At 41.7% G+C, this 23,641-nt stretch overlaps 1 protein-coding gene across 7 annotated transcripts in view; it reads left to right on the top strand.

The window, feature by feature from the left end:
- The window catches only part of DENND4A (DENN domain containing 4A), a 143,598-nt gene that overhangs the window by 81,469 nt on the left and 38,488 nt on the right, over positions 1-23,641 (top strand). For 3 of the 7 annotated variants that reach the window (XM_055125266.1, XM_055125264.1, XM_055125263.1), the window contains exons 16-23: positions 12,134-12,267; positions 15,915-16,050; positions 16,438-16,644; positions 16,740-16,868; positions 17,113-17,254; positions 18,016-18,147; positions 20,364-20,480; positions 22,393-22,515. In XM_055125266.1, the coding sequence (XP_054981241.1) occupies positions 12,134-12,267; positions 15,915-16,050; positions 16,438-16,644; positions 16,740-16,868; positions 17,113-17,254; positions 18,016-18,147; positions 20,364-20,480; positions 22,393-22,515 (1,120 nt within the window). The remainder of the gene's footprint in view (positions 1-12,133; positions 12,268-15,914; positions 16,051-16,437; positions 16,645-16,739; positions 16,869-17,112; positions 17,255-18,015; positions 18,148-20,363; positions 20,481-22,392; positions 22,516-23,641) is intronic. The other 4 variants (XM_055125267.1, XM_055125265.1, XM_055125269.1 and 1 more) reach the window with 2 other exon arrangements.

Below are 23,641 nucleotides of genomic sequence, written 5' to 3'. Positions count from 1 at the left end.
AAACAGGATAAGTACCCTCACACCAAGCAAAAAGACATTATTCCAAAAGAGAAAACTGTGTCCTGATAAGAGAAAGGAAATCCTAGAAGAATTGCCTGAATGCAAGGATCAGAGTAAACATTCTCCTTAACGGCAAATTAACCATGTCCCCAGTAGGCACCTGTGGTATGATAGCATCGATTCCAGGGTATCCCTGCCAAGGGTGCCCACTCTGTATAACCCCAAGTAAGTGTCAGAAAAGTTCATACTGAAGGATAGTCTATAAAATATTGGTACTTTATTCACATAGGGTCAAGGTTAAGAATAAAAAGGCCTAACTGAGAATTTGTTCAGAAGTGAAAGAAAGAAACTTAACAGTCACATACAATGCGTACTGCAGAACTGGAGACTTTGCTAGCACCTTAATGTAATCAGCAAATCTGGAATAAAATCTGTGGATCAGAGAGCACTAGTGTAAGTTGTTCGTTCCTGGATTTCCATGTTCTGTAGTTCCGTGTGGGAAGCGCACACTGCAGCACTGGCCCAGTTAGCAAATCACTCAGAAAATTAAGGGGAAAGCTGCTTGAGCTGGGAAGTTACTGTACTTGCTTCTAAATCTGCAGATCTGCAGTCATATATTTATAATATTCATGATTTTGTGTCCAGAATAAGCAGAAATGCAGAAAAAAAAGCAAAACTTTGTCTTATATTTTCTCAACAGTTTACCCCTGGAAGGTTCTCTAGAGAAGTCCATCAGTTTCATGTTTATGTGAATGAAAATTGGCAATTTTTTATTTACAACATCCAAATACAAGTTACTCCTTAATATTAAAAAATTTACACAAAAATGCTGTATTCCTCATTTTGAAGTACCAGTGGGTCATGTAAAAATGAGAAATCATTCCACAGGGCTGGAGTGATAGTACAGTGGGTAGGGCGTTTGCCTTGCATGCGGTCGACCCGGGTTTGATTTCCAGCATCTCATATGGTCCCCTGAGCACCGCCAGGATTGATCCCTGAGTGCAAAGGCAGGAGAAACCCCTGAGCATCACCGGGCGGGTGTGACTCAAAAAGGAAAAAAAAAAAAAGAGAAATCATTCCACTGTGTGGTGCAAGAAGGGTCGTTGGGATCAGGAGAGCTCCCCGGGCCCATCCTCACTACACTAGTCTCCTAGTCTCTCTCTGTCATTTCCTCATTTTAAAAATGTTGTGAGAGTTTCTTTTAATGGCATATCTAACCGAGTTCAAAATAGTGCTGTTGAAACTAAAGAGTAAACCATAGTCTGCCCTACATTTGGCAGATTATATTCAAGTTTATGTAGTAGGAGTCCAATTTTTTCCTTTCATGACATGGACACTTACAACTTTTATTCATCTGAAGTGTTGCTGTGAATATATTGTTGCTTCTCTCCCGGAAGAAAGCGACGCAGAGTCTCTTGCCCCCGCACCTGGCTGTCTTCACCAGGGCCCCTCAGAGGTAGCGGGTTGAGTTTCCCTCACCACCCTGAGCAGAGCCCCAGCAGTTGAAAACCTCTGGAACCCAGCCACAGTCATGCTCAAGGCCCCTCTCCACACATTCGGATGAGCCTCACACATGAGGACCCCAGGTGTGCGGGACCCAGGGCTGAGATCTTCAAGCTTGCTCGATCGGGACTGAGCCTCTTCCACCCAGATTCCCCATTTTCCAGTAGCCCAGTAGCGAGGCGGTCACACCCAGAAACTGCCCCCAGGCCATGTGTGTAATCCCATCAATGACCAACATCCAGAGACTATAAAACCAAACTCTGGTAGCCTAGTTCTTCCTCTTGGAGAACCTGGCAAGCCACCAATAGTTTACTGCCCGCACAGAAGAGCCTGGCAAGCTCCCCATGGCATATTCATATGCCAAATACAATGATGGGTCTCAATCCCCTGACCCTGAAGAACCCCTAATGCGGCACCATTGGGAAGGACAAGTAAAGAGAGGCTGCTAAAATCTCAGGGCTAGGATGAATGGAGACATTACTGGGCCTGCTCGAACAAATCGTTAATCAATGGGATGACAGTATATACATCTCTCTTGGAGAGTCCGGCAAGCTACCGAGAGTATCCCATCCACATGGGCAGAGCCTGGCAAGCTACCTGTGGTGTATTCGATATGCCAAAAACAGTAACAATAGGTCTCATTCCCCTGACTCTGAAAGAGCCTCCAATCATTGGGAAAGATGACTAAGGAGAGGCTGCTAAAATTTCAGGGCTGAGAGGAATAGAGATGTTACTGGTGCCTGCTCAAGTAAATCGTAGAACAACGGGATGACAGTGATAGTGATATATATAATATATATCAGCTCCTATCAACACCAGGAATACAGGAGCTGATATATATTATATATATCACTAACAAGCTCCTAAAAATAACCATTGTGATCCTTGAAATTCCTTTGAAATAGGGAAGAGATGGATATATGTCATTACCTGTCATTACCTGTGATTACCTTTACTGTGGGAAAATAAAATTCATCTAAATGGTGATTGGTTGTGGTTCAAATGGCAGAGCCATATTGTATTAGAACTGTGTATGGAATGATGAGCATCTTTTCTTTTGTTTCATTTGTTGATTTGGTTTGGAGGCTACACCCGGCTGTGCTCAGGGCTTACTCCTGATTTCATACTCAGGGGTCACTCCTAGTGACCCTCAGGGGGCCAATATGCTGCTGGGGAATCTGACCTGGGTTGGTCACATGCAAAGCAAGCACCCTTACTGCTGTCCTATCACTCCCAGGCCAGCATGCTACCCGCTGTTCCCTCACTTCAGCCCCTAGAGATCTTTTGAGGGCTAATACAAATACCTGGTACAAAAACTCCACCATAGTCCCACTGCCCCAATTCACCTCTATTTCTCTGAACATTCTGACTTGTTAAAATAGCTAATGTTTGCTGAGTTAAGTTCTAAACACCTAAGTGGCCACTGGGAACCAGACAGCTTGCTAGCTATAAGGTTTCCCACATTCTAAAAGAGAAATAACATATTATTCTAAAATCTTAATATCCATTGAAGATACATGAATGTTCCGTCCCAGAAGAAACTCTTAATAGTAAATGACAAAAGAAAAACATTGGTTTTTTTAATCAATATGATGTGTTTGATGGAAAACATCCTTGGTATGTTATATTTTTTCGACTTTGTGAAGAGTGGCTAGTGAACATGACACAGTAAGAATAGTTGGTAAATGAAAGATAAGCCATCAGAGCTCTAGTCCTAATCCTGCTGCTGAATCTAATCCCTCGTGCTGCCAACTTCTTTTGTAATATTCGACATGTTTCTTAGGCCTGGCAAGCTACCCGTGGCATATCTGATATGCCAAAAACAGTAACAAGTCTCACAATAGAGATGTTACTGGTGCCCGCTCGAGCCAGTCAGTGAGCAACAGGATGACAGTGACAGTGACAGTTTCCTACTCATAAAATAAGAGCTAGATTTTAAGATTTCTAGGTCATATTAAGATACCAGGATTTAAGATCCCATTTTATATTCTGTTCCATTTGGGTTTCTTTCACCAGTCAATGCACTTTTCTTTCTGACAAAGATTAATTTTAATGTATTTATATTTCTCCATTAAACATGAGTCTCAGAATAAAAATACTTAAGTTATAAATAGGAAACAAGCTGTACCATTTATAGGAACTTATTTGTTTTCTAGGATCCTTACACAGTCTTCCTTTGACACTTCAAAGATTAAGCTTTAAAAAAAATTGCATTATAAATCTTACATTTTTATTACATTGCTAGAATGGTTTAAATAAAGCATTCAGGCTTTTAAAACTTAAAAACATTGTACTTAAAAATTTCCCATTTGATAAGGTATTTCATAAAGCTAATGGCATATAAAAAAGTGCTCATCATTGCTTGTGATTAGGGAAACACAATTTGAAACAATGAGACATCATCTCACACCAGGAAGAATGGCATGTATCAGAAAATCTGGAAATAGCCAGTATTGGTGGGGGGGTGTGGTGAGAAAGAAATCCTCATTCACAGTTGGTGGAAATGTCATCTGGCTTAATCTCTATGGGAACTAATATGAATATTTCCCCCAGAAAATTATAAATATTTCCCCAGAAAATTATGAATATGACCCAGCAGTACAACCTATTGGCATCTTCCCCCAAACTCACTAAAATATGGTTGCTTGAGGGACCCAAGAGATACCTCAGTGGGTGAAGGAACTTACCTGCATGCGGCCAACCCCATTTTGGTCCCTGGTAACACATATGGCATCCTGAGTAATCCCTGAGCACAGAACCAGGAGTAATCTCTGAGCACTGACAGGTGTAGCCAAAAAAAAAAAGAATATATATATATGTATATATATATGTGTGTGTGTGTGTACATATTATTTTGTAATAATTCAAGGAATTATTTTTACCAGAGACAATAACAGTGTCACAGGACCCAATATATATCTAATAATCTTTATATAAAGAGTGGAGGTTAATATAATTCCCATTATTATTAAGCAGAACTCTGAAATAGTACAAATGATAAAATGATGTGACATCTTTCCTATTGGAAATTTCCAAGATCTTTCTTTTTTTTTTCTTTTCTTTTTTTTTTTTTTTTGCTTTTTGGGTCACACTGGCGGTGCACAAGGGTTACTCCTGGCAGTGCTCAGGGGACCATATTGGATGCTGGGAATCGAACCCAGGTCGGCCGCGTGCAAGGCAAATGCCCTACCCACTGTGCTATCGCTCCAGCCCCAAGATCTTTCTGTTTAAATGCACCGTTAAAACAAGTCAGTGCTTGCTTCTCATCTGCAAATGTTTTCTGAATAATCATTTATGTGGGGTTAGTTTTCTACATGATTTTGACCTTAGTTGTTTTGTTTATTTTGGGGCCACGTCTGGCACTGTGCTCAGGAGCCTCTCATGACTGCATTTGCGTTGATTTTTTTTTTAATCGACCTTCTCTGACTGTTGAGCTATGGGAAATAAATATGCGTTGGTGTGTGTTGGTGTGTCAGTGTTACCCCAAATGGGGATACTGCCCCCTGGGGAGCTCTGGAATGATCCAGGGAAATGTTGAATGACTTTTTACTTTCTTCTGAAAAGGGGTTGATAAGGGCTGGGCGGGGGGTGGTGCAGCCAGTAGGGCACTTGTCTTACATGCGGCCAACCTGGGTTTGCTCCCCAGCATTCCAAATGGTCCCCAGAGCACTGCCAGGAGTAATTCCTGAGTGCTGAGCTAGGAGTAAGCCCTGAGCATCACTGGCTCAGAAACCAAACAAAAAAAAAATTTTTTTTAATGGTGATGAGAGGAAAGGGGGAGGTATGATAACTGAGCAAAAACATTTTCTGGCTTTAAAACTATGACGTGGGTAATGCTGAATAGGAATAAGAAAAATACATAAGCATATGAGTTCCATCTATGATGAATTTAAGAACCATGTGTTCTTGTTCTTCATATGATCATATTTTCAATCCTTCCAGTCTGTCTCCAGAGGACGGAGCTGAGATCAGGGCAGTTTTGTGTAACAAATAGTCTGGTGAGATTTTCTGGGTCTCCAGAGTCTCCCTCTGCAGGGTTTCTGAGCATATTAATGTCTTCTGAAAAAAAGATTGAAGAGAATATGAAAATCACTTTAATTTTATCTTCCGTGGGTGTCAGACTTCTTTTTCTTCCAATAAAGACAGATGTCATTGTGTTTTCCAAACGACAGAAATGTCCAACTGATAAATGCAGGATTTATGATAGGGTTCTTTTTATAATGTTGGAATGAGATTTTATTGGTGCACAAATGAAGGAAAATAGCCTTTACTTGGGGACTGAATCTGCAGTGCACGATTCTGAGTTGCCAAATTAACTAGGATTTGGGGAAATCTGTTTACAATATTGTTCTGATAGAGTTTCATGCAGATAATATTTCACCACCACATCAGAGTGTCACCTCCCTTGTATGCTGCCCCCAAAGTTGAATCAGCAATCACAGTGAATTTTTATTTTATTTTATTTTTATAAAGTTGTTCACAATAATTGATTACATTTAATATCTGAACACCAATCTCACCACCATTACACCTTGACACCACCACATTTTGAATGTTTCTACCTGAACCCCAAACCCTGACCCCAAAGCAGAACCGAAGTAATTTATTTTGTATTGCTTATTTACGAATAATCCGCTAAAAATGATCCAAAGAAGTTTCCTTGGAGGAAAGTGTGTGAAGATTGTTGTATTTCACCCAGGAGCCATTAAGCTCTTTTATAAGAGATTAGTAACATGGTGTTAAAGGTTGAGCCTTGTGTGCTTTTATATGTATGTATATATATATATATATGGACATATAAATTTGCCCTGAAGATTGGTTCTCTTCTGCTTTAAACCCCATCACATGTGGTGTGCCGCTCTTGGTGTGTCAGTGGTGTAAAGTGAGGGATGTCTCGGCCGCACAGTCCAGGAATAGATTCTCTCATGGGTGAGCCCTGTCGGAGGTGTGCGGAGCAGCCGTGAACAGGGCATGGTTGAGTTCTGGATGTTTTTGGCTGCCGGGCTGGCTCTGTTGGGGCAGGGAGGGGGACTCACCCACCCCCCTCCAGGTTGCCCCAAATGAAACCACCTGGCGCAGGAGTCTGGAGGCATCACCATGGCGTATCGTTCTGTCCACAGTGAATTTTTAACTTGCGGAGGGGGTAGAAAGGTGTCGAATCAGGGCTATATATACCCAAGTATATGCCCCTTGAGCCACATCCCTGGCCCTGCCATTGTATAGGCTTCATACTGGTAAGGATCAGAGTCGTCCTCTTCAACCATAGGGTTTTTTGTTTCAAGCTGTTTTTAATTTTTTTTTTTTTTAATTTGGGGCCAGAGGGATAGTACAGCAGGTAGGGCACTTGCCTTGCACATGGCCGACCTGGGTTCGGTTCCCCAACACTACGTATGGTCCCTCGAGCCCCAGCAGAAGTGATCCCTGTTGGTGGAGGGACGGGTGCTCAGGCGTTGTGCAACTGAAACAATCATGCAAGTTTGTAACTGCATCTCACGGTGATCCAATAAAACTTATTTAAAAAAATAAAATAAAAAGAAGAAGTGATCCCTGAGTGCAGAGCCAGAAGTAAGCAAGCCCCGAGCACTACCAGGGGTGACCCCAAAACAACAAATTTTAATTTTAAAACATCTGGGTGCTCATCAAAAAGTGATTCTCACGTATGTAGTTTTCCAGCATGGAGTGGAGATTTGTTCCCCCAGTTTTCTTTCCCATACTATGGGCTCTTTGTTCTAGTCTTTTGATTCTGCTCTGCTGCTTTGATTTCCTTGTCCTTGTTGCTCCTAGAGGTAGATTAACTCCATCTCAGCTGCATGAAAATTTCTTTTGAATGCTGGTGTGAAGCGTCTTGTTTGCACAGACCAGTGCTTTTGGCAAGATATTTCTGATGCGTGTTTTTAAACATTAGTTTTCAGTCTTTCTGATAGTAATGTTGGTGTTCTCTGTTTTTATTTGAAGTTTAATCTTTAAACGCTTTTACTAAATGACTGAATCAGTGGGAAATGTGGAAAGTAAAAGACACAACTTCTTAAGCTCATTGCTCCAGTACCCGCTCTGCACCCTTACTTCTAATATGGTTTGCATAATTGTTGTTTCCTAATCTTTTTATATTGCCAGATCTTATAAGCATCCTAATAGGATTGCCAATTTTAATAAATTTTATTTTTACTACATAAAAAGTAAGTTTGAAAGTAATTTTAGAGTATTTTTGGAAGGGCCACAGGTACCTGGAGATGCTAAGGGCTTACTCCTGGCTCTGAACTCAGGAGTCACTCGTGGTGGTGCTCAGGGGGTTGTATGGGATGCCAGAAATTAAACTCTGGACAGCTGCATGAAAAGCAGGTGCCCTGCCCATAATACTATCTCTCTGGCCCTTAGAAAGTAATTTTGTAAAACTAATGTTCCATTCCTTCCCACCCAACCCCCCAAAGGCAGCCGTATTTCTGCAGTTATTTTTCTTATGATTTCTAATGCAGGAGGTAGGGAAGTAGGAGCTTGCCTTGCACGCAGCCAGTTGAGGTTGAATCCACAGCACCGGCAGGAGTGATTTCTTTTTCTCTTTTCTCTCTCTCTCTCTCTCTCTCTCTCTCTCTCTCTCTCTCTTTTTAATGGTTTTAGTTAATACACAGTATAATAAGATATACGATTACAAAGTTGCTAGGGGTTGAGTTTCAATCATACAATGTTACAAAGGAGTGATTTCCAAGTGCAGAACCAGGAGTAACCCGAGGATTACCAGACATGGCCCCAAATCCAAAAAGAAAAAACTAAAAATTCCTAAGGAAGGGCTGGGAAGAGGACAGTGGGTAGGGCGTTTGCCTTGCACATAGCAGACCTCAGTTGGACCCCCAACACTGCATCGGGTCCCCCAAGCACCACCAGGAGTGAGCCCCGAGCATGCCAGTTGTGGCCCCAAAACAATTCCATAGGAGCTGGAAAGATGGTTCAGATAGCTAGAGCACATGCTTTACGTGCTAGGTTGACCCTGGTACTGTATGGTCCCCCAAACACGGCTCAGAGTCACCCCTGAGCAATGAACCAGAAGTATCCCCTGAGCATCACTGTGTGTGGCCCTGAACCAAGATGAAAAAAAGAAAAAAACATTTTAAAAGATGGCTCAGTAGCTAAAGCAGCCGTCTTGTGAGTCTGAGGGCAAGATTTCAGCCCCTAGTACCACTCATGTTCCAAGCAGGACGCCAGCATTTCTGCTGTCTGAGTCTTAACCCAGATGCTTTCCAGGAACACCATAGCTTGAAGGCCCTTGCACACCTCGGCTGAAAGGGTATGGCCCCTGGCTAGCCTCGAAGCTCAGGATATGTGTGAGTAGCCCACCAGGAGCACCCCCAAGCGAGCCTGTGTGTACTCAGAGGAGTGCTAATACTCATCCTCTGAATTTTCTTTGTCTTCCATGTCCACTTTTTTTTTTTTTCAGATTTTTTTGCCACACGAGGCAGTGCTTAGGGCTTATTCCTGACACGGTGCTCAGGGATCACTCCTGGCGGGCTCGGGAGACCATATTGGGTGCCAGGGATCAAACCCAGGTTGGCTGTGTACAAGTCAAGCTCCCCTCCCACTGTACTATTACTCTGACTCTGTAATTCTTTTTCTAGAGATTGGGAAGGTGCTTGCCTCACTTACGTGCAACCCAGTTTAAACCACAGTCCCACATGTGTTTCCTGAGCCCCTCTTGGTAATCCCTGAGCACAGAACCAGGAGTAAGCGCTAGAACTATCGAGTGTGGCTTCAAAGCATATGTATATACTAATATATGTGTGTATATATTTGTATTTATATTTTGAGCACCCTTCTACTGTTGTTTCCTTGTGGTTCACTTTATCTTTGTTTTCTACATCTCCTTGTTATACTCATGATACTTAAGGACGAATTGCAAGTGAATTGTGGCCTTTAATTTGTCCTGTTCAACCAGAAATTTATATGATCTTTACTCTGTTCACTTCTACTGATTGTATTGCATGCACTTAGCGTATTTTATTCATTTACCTACGTTTTAGTATGTAGAATTATTGCTGCTGCAATTCCGCAAAAAAAAAAAAAATCTTTTTTTTTTTAATGTTGTTATTTTTCTTGGAATCTGAATAAGGTGGAAATGTTTAAGCAAGTCTTGCTTTCTAGGATACAGGAGGGATGGGCTGAGCACATACATGCCTGAGACCCGGGTTCAAGTCCCTGGCACCACGTGGTCTGCCAGGATCCTTTGGGAGCAGATGCGCAGCTCAGAGCCCGGAAGAGCCTCTGAGCACTGCTGGGTTGTGGCCTGATAAATGAACAAGTGTTGCTTTCTGAAACAGACTGCCCATTTGGAGACCAGCGGACTGTGTGATTGTCTAGTTTACTCTGTTGCTCGCTTTACCCTGTAATCTCTTTTCCTCTTGCTGGGGCTGGGGAGTCGCACCCGGCAGTGCTCAAGGGGCCGGAGTTGCATGTGCCTCTGAGCCACATTCTCAGGACCGCTGTGGATTGTTTGTCTTGTTTTCATGCTTTTTTGTTTTCATGCTTTTTTATTTGTTTTTTTTTTTTTTTTCTTTTTGGGCCACATTCTGCAGTGCTCAGGGCTCACTCCTGGCAGGCTCAGGGGACCACACGGGTGCTTGAGATTGAGCCCAGGTCCTCCACATGGAAGGCAAGTGCTCCACCCTCTGTACTCCTGCTCCAGCCCCAGTTTTGCTTTCCTTCACTTCCTGGTGGGGTGTGAGGGGCTGTCTGTCGTGCTGGGATGTTGCTCCGGGCGGTGCTCGGCAGACCGTGTCATGCTGGAGACTGTGTCCTGGATCCCACCCGCCCTGTTGTGTTTTAATTGATGTGAATGTTGCATTATTCTGAGCATCTTTTTTTTGTGTGCCTTTTTTGCTTTTTGCTTTTTTGCAATGCTCAGGGGTTACTCCTAGCTCTGCACTCAGGAATTACTTCTGACGGTGCTTGGGGAACCATACTGGATGCTGGGGATCAAACCCAGGTCGACCGAGTGCAAAGCAAACGCCCTACCCACAGTGCTTTAGCTCCGCCCCATGAGCATCTTTTTGGTAGTTTAGCAGTGCAAAGTTTTCATTGTGTTTGAAAGTTAACTCAAGTGTTTTTAGTATCGATGGAACTGAAGGAGAACTCAAATGTGCTTCGACAGATATCAAGTGAATTTAGGGAAATTTATTATATAGAGTATAAATGGAAAAGTAAGCTGCAGCCTAGGATTCTCAACGTAGATGCACATATGTGTACATTGTTTAAAATATTATTTCTTGGGGCTAGAGCAACAGTACAGCGGGTGGGGCATTTGCCTTGCACGCGGCTGACCCAGATTCAATCCCCAGCATCCCATATGGTCCCCCAAGCACCACCAGGAGTAATTACTGAGTGCAGAGCCAGGAGGACCCCCTGTGCATTGCCGAGTATGACCCAAAAATCCTATAAGAAATAATATATATTTGTATAATTTCTTTGGGGCCAGAAAGAGATTTTGAAAAGTTGGGAGTTCACGCTTTTTATATAGGAGCCCAGAGTTGATCCCCAGGTTTCAAGCTGGATATTACGCCCAGGTACTGCCAGATACGGCCCCAAAATGAAAACCAAAATTCTTCCTTTTTTTCATGTTTTCTTTTGGTTTTTGAGCCCCACCTGACTCTGTGCTCAGGTCTTACTCCTGGCTCTGTGCTCAGAGATCACTGGCAGAACTCTGGAGACCATATGGGGTGTCGGGGATCAAACCAAGGTCATGTGTGTGCAAGACAAGTGTCTTTCATGCTGTACCACCTCTCAGGATCACCTCCACCAAAAAATTGGGGGCTTGAAGTGCTCAGGGATTACTCCTGGCATTGCTCAGGGACCATATGGTATGCCAAAGGTCAAACCCAGGTCAGCTGCATGCAAGGCAAATGCCCTACCCACTGTACTATCACTCCAGCCCTGAAAAACTTATTTCTTGACTATATTGTCATGTTCTAAATGCTGGGCTGGAGTGATAGCACAGCGGTTGGGCGTTCGCCTTTCACGCGGCCGACCTGTGTTCGATTCCTCCGCCCCTCTCAGAGAGCCCAGCAAGCTACCGAGAGTATGGAGCCCGCATGGCAGAGCCTGGCAAGTGTGTATTGTATATGCCAAAAACAGTAACAATAAGTCTCTCAATGATAGACGTTACTGGTGCCCGCTCGAACAAATCGATGAGCCACAGGATGTCAGTGACAGTGACAGTTCTAAATGCTAAAACAAAAGAAGACAAAAGAAAAAAATATTGAAAAGCACAGGTCCTATCCCATCTCTACTACATTTATCTCCCCTTCCACAGATAGGTAATTATTTTTCTTAACACCCTACTAGTAATTCTTTGTCAGCACAAAAGAAGATGGGTCTCATTCTCCTAGGTCCCTCTTCCTCACTCAGACTATGCATGTAGGTGTATATTTAGAAATAGAGATGTATATAATATTTTGCACCTTGCTCATTTCACTTAGTGATCTTACAGATCTCTCTGTAGTGGTACAAAGAAAACTTTCTCATTCTTTTTTATTTCCCTGATAGCTCTTACAGGTCAGTTGCATAAATTATTGTAGAATTCCCCTACAGAGGGTAACTTGATGGGACTGTGTATTGTTTTCAGTGTCTATTTTACTAACTTCTCCAGGTGGATATGGATAAGAGCAGTGAAGTCCGACTTATAGAGCTGGATGAGTCTTTCAAAAGTGAACACACTGTTTTTGTTACCCCACCTGAGATCCCCCGCCTTCCCGATGGCGAAGAACCTCCTTCACAGTACAGGTATTCAAGAGTCTGAATGTTTGAGGTTGAAAGAGAAGCAATCCATCACCTGTGACGTAGTTTTCTAAGGACTTGATATTTTAAAAAGTCCAAACTTTACAGATCCCTAATATTTAGGTGGTAAGCAAGCTTATCCCACATCCATTATTACAATTTGAGAAATTTAAAGAAAAAAATGAAATATTTTATGATATAGGCTTGGGAATTCTTGGGAAGTTTGAAAGTTTGCTATATATGTATAAGTACCAATTTCTAAGTATTGATTAAATTCTGTTAGAATCTGTTAGAACTACACCCCAGAAAATAATCTTACTTTTGTTATAGAATTGTTATTTATGTTCTCACTGATTTCTGCGCTCTCTCTCTCTCTTTCTCTCTCTCTCTCTGTCTCATGTCACTTATGATCCTTGAGCACAGAGTCAGAAGTAAACCCTGAGCACTGCTGGGTGTCACGCAAAATGAAAAAATAAATTAAGCATTGAATGATAGATTCCTCCTATCTTGTGGGAAAGGGAAAAGTTCTGAGCACAGTGAGATAAGGGCTATGATTGAGGTATCTTAATTATAGCTCTTATATCAGTATATTAGACACTTATTATATATTAGAGATAGCTTCTAGGTAATCTAGAATCTGTAAAGTTGTTTATTTTTATAACAATTTGAAGATTCTTAAACCATCTCATATTTATCAATACAACAGTTTGTGGTGTTCATTGAAAAGGGATTTTTTTTCAGGATATCCTATAACTTAGATTGAATTCCGCCTTTCATAAATGAAAAAATATGGTGTGATAAATGCTTGTGGATATTGATTAATTCACATTCCACTTGATTCATACCCAGACTTTTCCTCTATTGCTCATCTCACTTTTATTAGCTTGTATTTTGTCAAAAATATTGAAATTATTTATCCCATTTTTTGTTCTGTATTTTTTTGTTGTTTTGTTTTCTAAGCAAGATCTCATTTCTGTGATCTCTTTTTTATTTTTTTTTTTTTTTTTTTTGCTTTTTGGGTCACACCCAGCGATGCACAGGGTTTACTCCTGGCTCTGCACTCAGGAATTACTCCTGGCGGTGCTCGGGGGACCATAAGGGATGCCGGGGATCGAACCCGGGTCGGCCGCGTGCAAGGCAAACGCCCTACCCGCTGTGCTATCGCTCCAGCCCCATATGTGATCTCTTTTATAGATTATCCTTCGAAGAGTTCTTTTGGTGTGCTTCTCTGATACAGTTTCCCCCTCCACACACCCACACACACCCTGTGGTCTGGTTTTACCACTTAAAATACACTTTGGATTTAGCCCTTTTCTATTAGTTTGGTTTTTTGTTTTGTGTTGTTTGGGCGCCATCCCTGGGCCTTATTCTTGGCTCTGCATTCAGGGATCACTCCTGAAGATGCAGAGGGAGCCCTATGGGCTTCTGGGAATCCAGTCCAGGTCAGCAGCATGAGAGGCAAGTGCTCTACCCACTGTACTAGCTGGCCCCCGGATTTAGTCCTTGATAAGGAGATCACTTAGCTGGAGCTGGGGAGACAGCTTTTGAACCAGGGGCACCATGTGGCCCAGTAGGTCAGTTGTCCTCAGCAGCCCTCAGTTCAGCTGGCCTCTAGAATTTAACTTTCCAGCTCGTCTAGCAAGGTGTGGGGACCCTGAGTGGGAGGTAAATGCTTTCAAGGAGCACATGCCCTCTTAGTAAGAGATGACTCATATGTACATTGTGTGCAAGAATAAGGAGGTAAAGCTCTCTAAGAGAATGATCATTTTCTTTTCTTTTTTTCTTTTTGGGTCACACCTGGCAATGTACAGTGTTACTCCTGGCTCTGCACTCAGGAATTACTCCTGGCGGTGCCTGGGGGAACCCTATGGGATGCTGGGAATCGAACCCCGGTTGGCCGCGTGCAAGGCAAACGCCCTACCCGCTGTGCTATCGCTCCAGCCCCCAGAATGATCATTTTCTTACCATGCACATACAGTGAAATTTTCAGGGACATGTTTTTTCCTGGACTTTGTCATCTTGGTTCTTTTTATCATTTATCTTATTCCTAGTCCCACTTACCATTCATCCATTCCCAAGACTGTTGAGTTGACCGTTAGTAATATATAGTGGAGTTTGCCGTCTCCTATTATACTTTGCATATTTAATCACATGTTTTAAGAATACTAGCATATGCCTTTAAGAATACTAGCATATGCTGAGGACTTCATCAGTTCTTTTCAGCATATCCAGTCTTAGGGACTGTTACTTTTTTTTAGTAAGTAGGGAGCGCACACAACGAGTAGGGTGCCCTACTCGCTGTGCTATCACTCCAGTCCAGGACAAAATGTACTGGGCATTTAAAAAGTGGCAGTCAGGCCAGAGCCATAGAACAGCAGGTAAGGTTCTTGCCTTGCATGTGGCTGATCTGGGTTCAACCCTCAACACCAATCTATAATTTCTCAAGTATGCCAGGAGTGATCCTTGAGCACAGAGATAGGAGTAAGCCCTGAACACTGCCCCCTACCCACAAGTCTCACAATGGAGACGTTACTGATGCCCACTCTAGCAAATCGATGAGCAACAGGATGACAGTGATATCTTGTGCTACACCCAGATAAGCCCACCTTCTTAGAGCCACACATTTCTGATTTTTTCTCACTGTTCTCCAACTTCCTGAGTTTGGGTCAGGGTTCTACACCGTGGTAACATGCACTACTCATATGTAGTCACCTGGGCTAGAACTCCTGAACCACAAAAAAGAAATAAAACCAACTTTCTCAGTTTTCTTTCTAAGAAAGAGCTCCACACAGAGACATGCTGAACCAATTCATGATAATTTGAGAACGTGCCCTAGTGTGCTTAGTATAAGTATTTTTAAAAGATGGGGATTCTTAGCATAGTGTACAATCAATCCAAAACAGTATTAATGACTGTCCAGTTTGAAACCTTCTTTGCACTCTTTAGCAATTGTTGTCTTATCTACTATTTTGTGAATTTATGAGAATACTAATTTGGGGCCAGAGCTATAGTACAGCATGTAGGGCACTTACCTTGCATGTGGCTGACCAGGGTTCAATCCCCAGCATCCCATATGGTCCTCCGAGCACCATCAGACGTAATTCCTGAGTGCAGAGCCAAGAGTAAATCCTGAGTACTGCCAGGTGTGCCTCACCTCCTAAAAAGAGAATACTGACTTTCTGTTTGATTTTTGTTTTGTATATTATAACCACACCCTGCGTGCTAAAGGGTGACTCCTGGCAGTGCTCAGAGGACCGTATGGTGCTGGGAATCAATCCCAGGCCTCCTGCATGCAGAGGCTTGAATTCTCTACTCAGACCCAGAGTATTAACTCTCAAAAGTATGCATGAATTACTTTGTTCTGAGACTTGGCAAAATTAAATGTATCTCACACTTTTTTCTCCACAATAGATGTTTAAGGTTATGTTTGTCTGTTACATTTCTAAATTTTATAGGGAGGAAAAGAGCATGTGTTGCCTCTTTGTTCATTCATATAAGTATTTGTTGAGTATATGTCATAGTCTGATAGGGAAAGGAAATGTAGGAAATGTAACTAAAATACATTTTAAGTTAAGAAATTATTGGTTGTAATTTTTCAGCTGTGTGCATGATCATGTCTGTGAGCTTGAAATATTTTTTCTTTTCAAAAACAGCTATAATGGATTTCCAGTTCTTCGGAACAATTTATTTGAGAGACCCGAAGGTTTTCTGCAAACGCGAAAGAGCAAGGTGCCTTCCAAAGCAAGTAACCCAGGCAGCCCGTCGCCCATGTTCAGGAGAACCAAACAGGTGCTTTGGGAATTTTTTATTCTTCCTGCAAGAGATACTCTGACAAAAAGTAAATTTGGTTCTTGGCCTACCTTAATATTTTTTATTACTATGCATGTAACTATTATTAAACTAGTGTTCCCCCAAACATTCTGAAGATAATTTTGAATAATCAGACTTCAGAAAATTAACTTCACCGTTCGGTTAACAAAAGATTGCTTAAGAATATAAATGTATGGGGCTGGAAGGCGCTTGCACACGGCCCACCTAAGTTTGATCCCTGGCCCCGCCATGAGTGATCCCTGAGCACAGAGTCAGGAGTCAACCTCAAGCACTGTCGGGTGTGCCCCCCCACACCAAAAAGGTGTGAATTTATTAATTGTATCCTTGCTTTTTTTTTTTCCATAGGAAATTAGATCAGCCCATAAAATTGCCAAGAGGTATTCGTCCATCCCCCAGATGTGGTCTCGGTGTCTGCTGAGGCACTGTTACGGGCTGTGGTTTATCTGTCTCCCAGCGTATGTGAAAGTCTGTCACTCAAAAGTCAGGGCTCTGAAAACCGCGTATGACGTGCTCAGAAAAATGCAGTCGAAGAAGATGGATCCACCCGACGAGGTGACAGATACTGCTCGGAAAGCTCTGTTTCATTCTAAACTTCCCCGCCCCGGTTTTGGTCTGGGCTCACTTTGAACTTCCCCGCTGCCTTCCAGGTGTGCTACCGTATCCTCATGCAGCTGTGCGGACAGTACAATCAGCCCGTGCTCGCAGTCCGAGTGCTTTTCGAAATGCATAAAGCGGGTATTGACCCCAACGCCATCACATATGGTTATTATAATAAGGTAATTACCTGGATTCATGGGAGGCGGGGAATCACTTCTCTGATCATGTAACCTTAATTGAAAGGTAGAAAAAATTGCTGACGTGTTGATTTGGCATTTTAGAGAACTTAAAATTATTTTGCAAATCAAGGAAGATGTGTCCATTCAAACTTATCATGCAAGCTCCCTTCATATCTTTTATTCAATGTGTGTTTTCCCCTCTAAAAATCGTTTCACTCATTATTTTATTTTGTTGAATGAATAGGCTGTTTTGGAAAGCACCTGGCCTTCCCGAAGCCGGAGTGGCTATTTTCTTTGGACAAAAGTAAGAAATGTTATTTTAGGAGTAGCACAGTTCAAAAGAGTGCTAAAGAAACACCGTCATTTATCACAAACAATTCTCTCAGGTAACTAAAGGTTTGAAGGGTGGATGTGGTTTGCTTTTTCATAAATATGAGTTAACTAGTTTTCACTAGACATTTTTTGAACTTATTTTAGTGAAGCAAGGTAGTTCTTTATTGAAGCTTGTTGAATAAAATGTGAGAGGAGAGGAAAGGGGAAATGTGTGCAAGAGAGAACAGGCATCAGAATAAGAGACAAGCAAGCAGGGTGCATGTGCAAGGGAGAACAGGGCTTGAAGAGCAAGCCTGGAATTCCGGGTGGTTAAAGACCACATCCATTTTTTGTTTATTCTTCTTTTGATGGTTCTTGGGGGTTGCTCCTGGCTCTGCACTCAAGACTTACTCCTGGTGGTATTCAGGGACCATATGGGATGCTGGGGATAGAACCCGGGTCAGCCGCCTGCTGTACTATTGCTCTGGCCCCAATACTGTACATTTTTAGAAATCTAAAATAGTTTGCAAATGTTGAGTGTTTTCTAGTTTTTATTGCCCTGGAGCTCATTTCTATATAATTCTTTTTGGAAAAAAATGCCAAATTTCCCCTTTTCCTCTCGCTGAAACTGTTCGACCATCAGCCATTGCTGGGCTTATTTTGGGATATCACTGTTCAGCATCAGCTCACAGTCACTATCACAGTTTCTCTGTGATAGTTAGTTCTGTTTTGCTGGTTGGAAGGTCACTTCATGTCCAGTATTAGCCAATCAGAGACAGTGAGCGTATGCCTGATGGCCTTGAGTAGTAAACCGCTGTCACCTTGTATTCTGAAGCAGATGGCAGTGACCTGGACACCGTTAGTCACGGCAGCATGGACAGTGCTCGTGGAACTCACACCATGGAGCAGACACCTCTGAGCACGGGTTTAATCAAAGTGTACGGTACCGAGGATAGAGCTAGTACAGGTCTGTGTGTGCTTATGTGTACATTTATGACAGTGCATATATATATGGGGGGGGTCCTGGGCCCACACCCAGCTGCACTCAGGGTTACTCCTGGCTCTTTACTCTGCGATCACTCCTGGCGGTGCTTGTGGAGCCTTATGGGATGCTGGGGATTGAACTCTGGTCAGCCGCGTACAAGGCAAGCACCCAACCCTCTGTACTGTGGTTCTGGCCCTTATGACAATGCATTTGACAAGCTAGATTTAGCTGGCCTGTATTTTTTAGATTTTCGTTTTCAATGATACATTTAGTTCACTTGTTCATTTGTATGTTAGGCACTTGGTTTGCTGAATATCTTAACAAACTTAAGGAAGTACAAGCAGTTTTATTCATGATTTGACTAGAAAGGGAAGTGTGAGGAAAGAAGTTACAATGTAATTTATTCAAGTGTTTGATAATTGAGTTAGCTCTAGATAACACACTCTTATCATTTCATTTGCTTAGGATAAATTCTTTGAATAATGAGAATGTTATCAGTGTTCTTTTTTTAAGAAACTTTAGTCCTCATCTGAATTATCTGTGTCATAGAAATATCATGGGCCCATGTTTGATGTAAAATATTATTGTTCTAGTAGCCAGAGCAATAATACAGCAAGTAGGGCACTCACCTTGCACACAGTTGACCCAGGTTCAGTTCCTGGCACTCCATATGGTACCTTGAGCCCATCAAAAGTAATCCCTGATGGGATCATTGGTGGAGGTGAATGAGCACTGGTGGAGGGATGGGTAAATGATCACTGTATGAGTAAAATGCAAACACAAAAGTTCATAAGTTTGTAAATGTACATCACAGTGATTCTCTAATAAAAAATTTTTTTAAAAAAGTAATTCCAGAGCACAGAATCAGGAGTAAACCATAAGAACCATCAGGTGTGGCCCAAAAACAACAACAAAAAATTATCTTACCATTAAAGAGGCCAGAGACACAGCACAGTGAGCAAGATGCTTGCATTGCACACAGCCAACCCCAGTTCAGTGACTGGTACCATAGGGTCTCCCATGACCATGAGGAGTGATCTCTAAGTACAGAGCCAGGAGGCTAGGGATGAACTTTGAGCACAGTCTGATGTGGTTGCCCCCCAAATTAAAACCAGATTTTATCATGTGGAAAGCTGTTTAAAAGGTACTCAGTAACTTTCTGTACTGCATTATGTTTATATTTGCATCTTCTCATGAGCCTTAAAGGTATTGAATATATGTGTGTATGTATATGTATATATATGATTTTAAGTGTAAATATATAGAAAATGCATTCTACCCCTGGTATTAATTTCATTAAAATGTAAATTCATATATTTACTTTCTTTTAAGATTTATTAAAATGTATACCTTTAAAAGATTATGGGGCCTTGGAGGTAGTACAGGATTAAAGCTCTTGCCTTGTATGTGACCCTCCCCTGTTCAGTCCTTGGCCCCACGTGTGATCCCCTAGTCACTGGTAGGAGTAATCCTGAGCACAGAGCTGGCAGTAAGCCTTGAGCACTGCTGGGTGTGGCCCCCACAAAAAAATTTTAAAAGGGTATTAAAGTAAAAATCTAGTGGTATTTAATACAATTTCTTTTTTTTTTTTTTTTTTGCTTTTTGGGTCACACCCAGCAATGCTCAGGGGTTACTCCTGGCTTTGCACTCAGGAATTACTCCTGGCAGTGCTTGGGGGACCATATGGGATGCCGGGGATCGAACCCGGGTCGGCCGCGTGCAAGGCAAATGCCCTACCCGCTGTGCTATCGCTCCGGCCCCTAATACAATTTCTTTAGATAGTTGTTTTTCAAGTTTTTTTAACCACTCCATACGTGATCTTTCATATCGTTGGAACAAACCAGTGTGTTATAAATCTGGGAACTTGAGATACAAATAGAAAGATTAAGTGTTTTCTAGTCACATCTCTCATGGGACAGAGTACTCATGTTCAAATCTTTCGTTTTTTTGCCAGAGGATAGCTCAAGGGACCAGAGCACATTTTTTTTTTTGGTTGATTTTTTTTTTTTTTATGCCACACCCAGTGATGCTCAGGGCTTACCTCTGACTTTGCACTCAGGAATTATTCCTGGCAGTGCTTGGGGGACCATATGGGATGCCAGGGATCAAACCTAGATCGCTCCAGCTGCTATCCAGAAAATTTGCTAGACATAAACTCAGGCATGAAGCAGCACAGGATTATTTTTATTCTTTTCCAGGTGGCCAGTCTGATCTTGGATATAATTCACTATCCAAGGATGAAATTAGAAGAGGGGCTACATCTGGTGAAGACATTCAGGGAGAAAAAGATAAGAAAGGGAGTGATTCTAGTTCCGGTAGGTGTGTTCAAGTTGATGTTGTATAAATCTGAGAACTTAAATTGATTGAAAATATGGGAGGTTTTATTTAGGAAAGTGCTAACTTTATTTCCTAATTTTCCATGATTCCTTCTTTGCTCCCTTAATGAACCCTCACCAACCCTAATGTTCCAACATGTCATATTTTGTGTGTGAAGTATCTAGCCTCTGTGGTTAAGTACCCTTCAATTAAATACTGCTCTTTCGTAGTAAAAATATGTTTGTTCAAACAATAGTTCTTAGATTCAACAGTATTTTTTTCTTATGTTTTTTTGTTTTCTTAGATTCAACATTATTTTTTATTTAAATCTTTTTTTTAACATAGGCACCATGATTTGTAGCAGTGGTAATATTGATGTTTCAGAAATACAGTGTTGGTACACCCTCACCACCAGAGTACCAGGATCCCTGTCACTATCACTAGCTAGATCCTCACTTAGCCCCCCAGCACCATCCCTGGCACCCACGCACACACCACAGGTGTCAGGCACACCCCTCAGGATCAGTTTCTGGTAGCCATTGTTTTTTCCCTTACTTTGTTCCCTTATATTCCATATGTGCATGCATTGATCTGCTTTTTACCTTCCTCTCACTCCCTCTGCTCAGTACGATTACTCTCCAGTTCTACCCAAGTTACAAGATTCCATCTTCTCTTAAAGCAGCCTAGTATTCCAATATGCATCTATGCCACAATTTCTTCATCCACTCATCTGTTCTCGGGCACTTGTGTTGTTTCTGGATCTTGGTTATTGCAAACAGCACTGCGGTTAACATAGGAGTGTGTGTGTGTATCTTTTTGAATGATGCTTTTGTGCTCTTGAGATAGTTGCCAGGAAGTAGGATCACTGGGTACCATGGAAGCTCTGTACCTGGCTTTCAGGGAAGTCTCCACACTGATTCCCATAGAGGCTGAACCAAGTTTGGTTCCACAGATAGGAGATGAGGGTTTCCTTTTCACCGTATCTCCATCCAAAACTGGTCACTTTTGGTCTCGTAAACACGTGCATTCTAAGTAGTGATGTCTCATATCATTTTTATTTGCCTTTCTCTGATAAGTGAATGAAAAGCACTTTTTCACACTCCTCTTGACCTTTATATATTTTCTTTGAGGAAGTATATGGTTACTCTCCACTTTTTAATGGTAGTTTTTGTTTGTCTGTTGTAAGTTTTGTGAATGCTTTCTAATCTTAGATATCAACCTGTGGTCAGATGTGGTGTGGTGAATGAATATTTGGTTTGTTTGGTTGGTTGGTATTGGGGCTGATTACCAGGATTTACTCCTGACTCTGCCCTCAGGGGTCACTTCTGGCAGTGCTCAGGGGACCAGAGGGGCAGCTGTGGATCCAACCTAGGTTGGCTGCACGCAAGCCAAGTGCCCCACCAGCTGTACTGTCTCTCTCTGACCCCTGAGTATTTTCTAGTCATTATTAATTTTGCACTGCAGAAACTTTTTTGTTCCCTCTGTTGACAGAGTCTTAGGGGCTGTTTTTATTGACTCTATTTCTTAACTTCTCTGTATTTCACATATGAATGACATCATCTGGTATTTTTTTTTCTCTTTCTTGATTTCTTTTGTTTAATATGACATGCTCTGGTTCTACCCCAGTCGTAGTGAAATAGAAGATTTAATCCTTTGTTAGCTGAGTAGTAGCCCATCGTGTGTATACACCACAGTCTCTTCATCCACTCAGCACCCAAGGGTGTTGGGTCCCTGGGTTGTTTCCAGAATTTGGTTGTTGGAAATAGCACTGCTGTGAATATAGGTGAACTTGGAGCTTTGCAGATCAGTGTTTGTGTTCTCTTGAGATAGAGGCCAATGATAAACTATTTCTGTTTATGCATCCTGTCATACATAGATTTTATTTTAACATTTTTATTTTGATCTTTACAGTGTCAGAGAGTGAGAGTGCAAAAGGAAGTGCCGATTGTCTTCCTAAACTCGATTACCAAAGCACTTCCAGTATAGTTCGCACGAGTAAGAACAGCACTGAAAAACTACCAGGAGAAAGTGTGGGTGAGTTGAATGGTCTCTTCTCCGTTATATGCAGAATGACTTGCACCTGTATCGCTAGTGAATATTTCTTTAAGCCTTCATTCTCTGTCATTATTGTTTTAACATGTATTTGTGCAGACTTTCATGATCGAACTTTATGGTTTGAAATTTTTATTTTTACTGTAGAATTATAAAATAAGATACAGAATTCTAATAATACTCCTTGTTCAACTTTTTGTCCTAGTACAACATAGGAATAAACCAATCAGCCACGTACTGTCTTCTGCATTTGCCCTCTTGGGAGTTTTCAGAAAGGGGAAATAAGATCAAGCAAGGTATCCTGCCTTGGGAGAACCATACTCAGAGCCTGTTTTAAAATGAATCATGTAGTTTCTTTGTCTTCATGTAGTTCCTAGTTTGTTTGTTTTTTAAGAAATGAGTAGATAGTCCTTCTGATAATTCAAATAACTACCTAATAAGTTTTTCCTTTTAAAGTACTTTTTGTAATTGTTTTATATTTAATACAGCAATCCATGTACTAGTAAGAGAGAGTATTACCACTGTCTTAAAGATGAGCAAACAAAGACATAATCTGTTGACAGGTCACATAAATCATCAGTTTCATGAAAAGATCAGTTTAGGATCTAGGATAATATTGGGTCTCACATATATTTTTTCCCCACCAGACCATATTTTGGTGCTGGGGTAGGGGGATAAAATTGATTCAGAATTTCTTATGTAATGATGTATTATAGAATCTTTGGTTAATTTTTGCATCCACTCAGTTTTGTATCATGTAATAATAATCTTTTGAGAAATGTTCAAAAGCCTTTGCTGCCAACCTGAAATGTTTGTAATCTTGCTACAAGCTCTTGGCAGCACTGTCTAAATACCTCTACCTCAAGGGTGTGCAACTATGGGTGGGGTGTTTGCCTTGCATGTGGCAGATCTAGGTTCAGTCCATGGCACCCATACGGTTCCCCCATGTACTCCAGGAGCACAGAACCAAGAGTAGGCACTGAGCATCACCAAGTGTGGCCCAAAGAAACAAAAATATTTGTATATATTTTTGAGATATATGGAAAATATATTAATTTCTAATTCCATTACTCATAAACAAAGGTTTGTTAGAGCATTGCTCATGCAT

This window comes from Sorex araneus, chromosome 2, assembly GCF_027595985.1.
Source record: "Sorex araneus isolate mSorAra2 chromosome 2, mSorAra2.pri, whole genome shotgun sequence".
NCBI lineage: Eukaryota > Metazoa > Chordata > Mammalia > Eulipotyphla > Soricidae > Sorex > Sorex araneus.
This window is presented reverse-complemented; position numbering and strand designations above follow the sequence as displayed.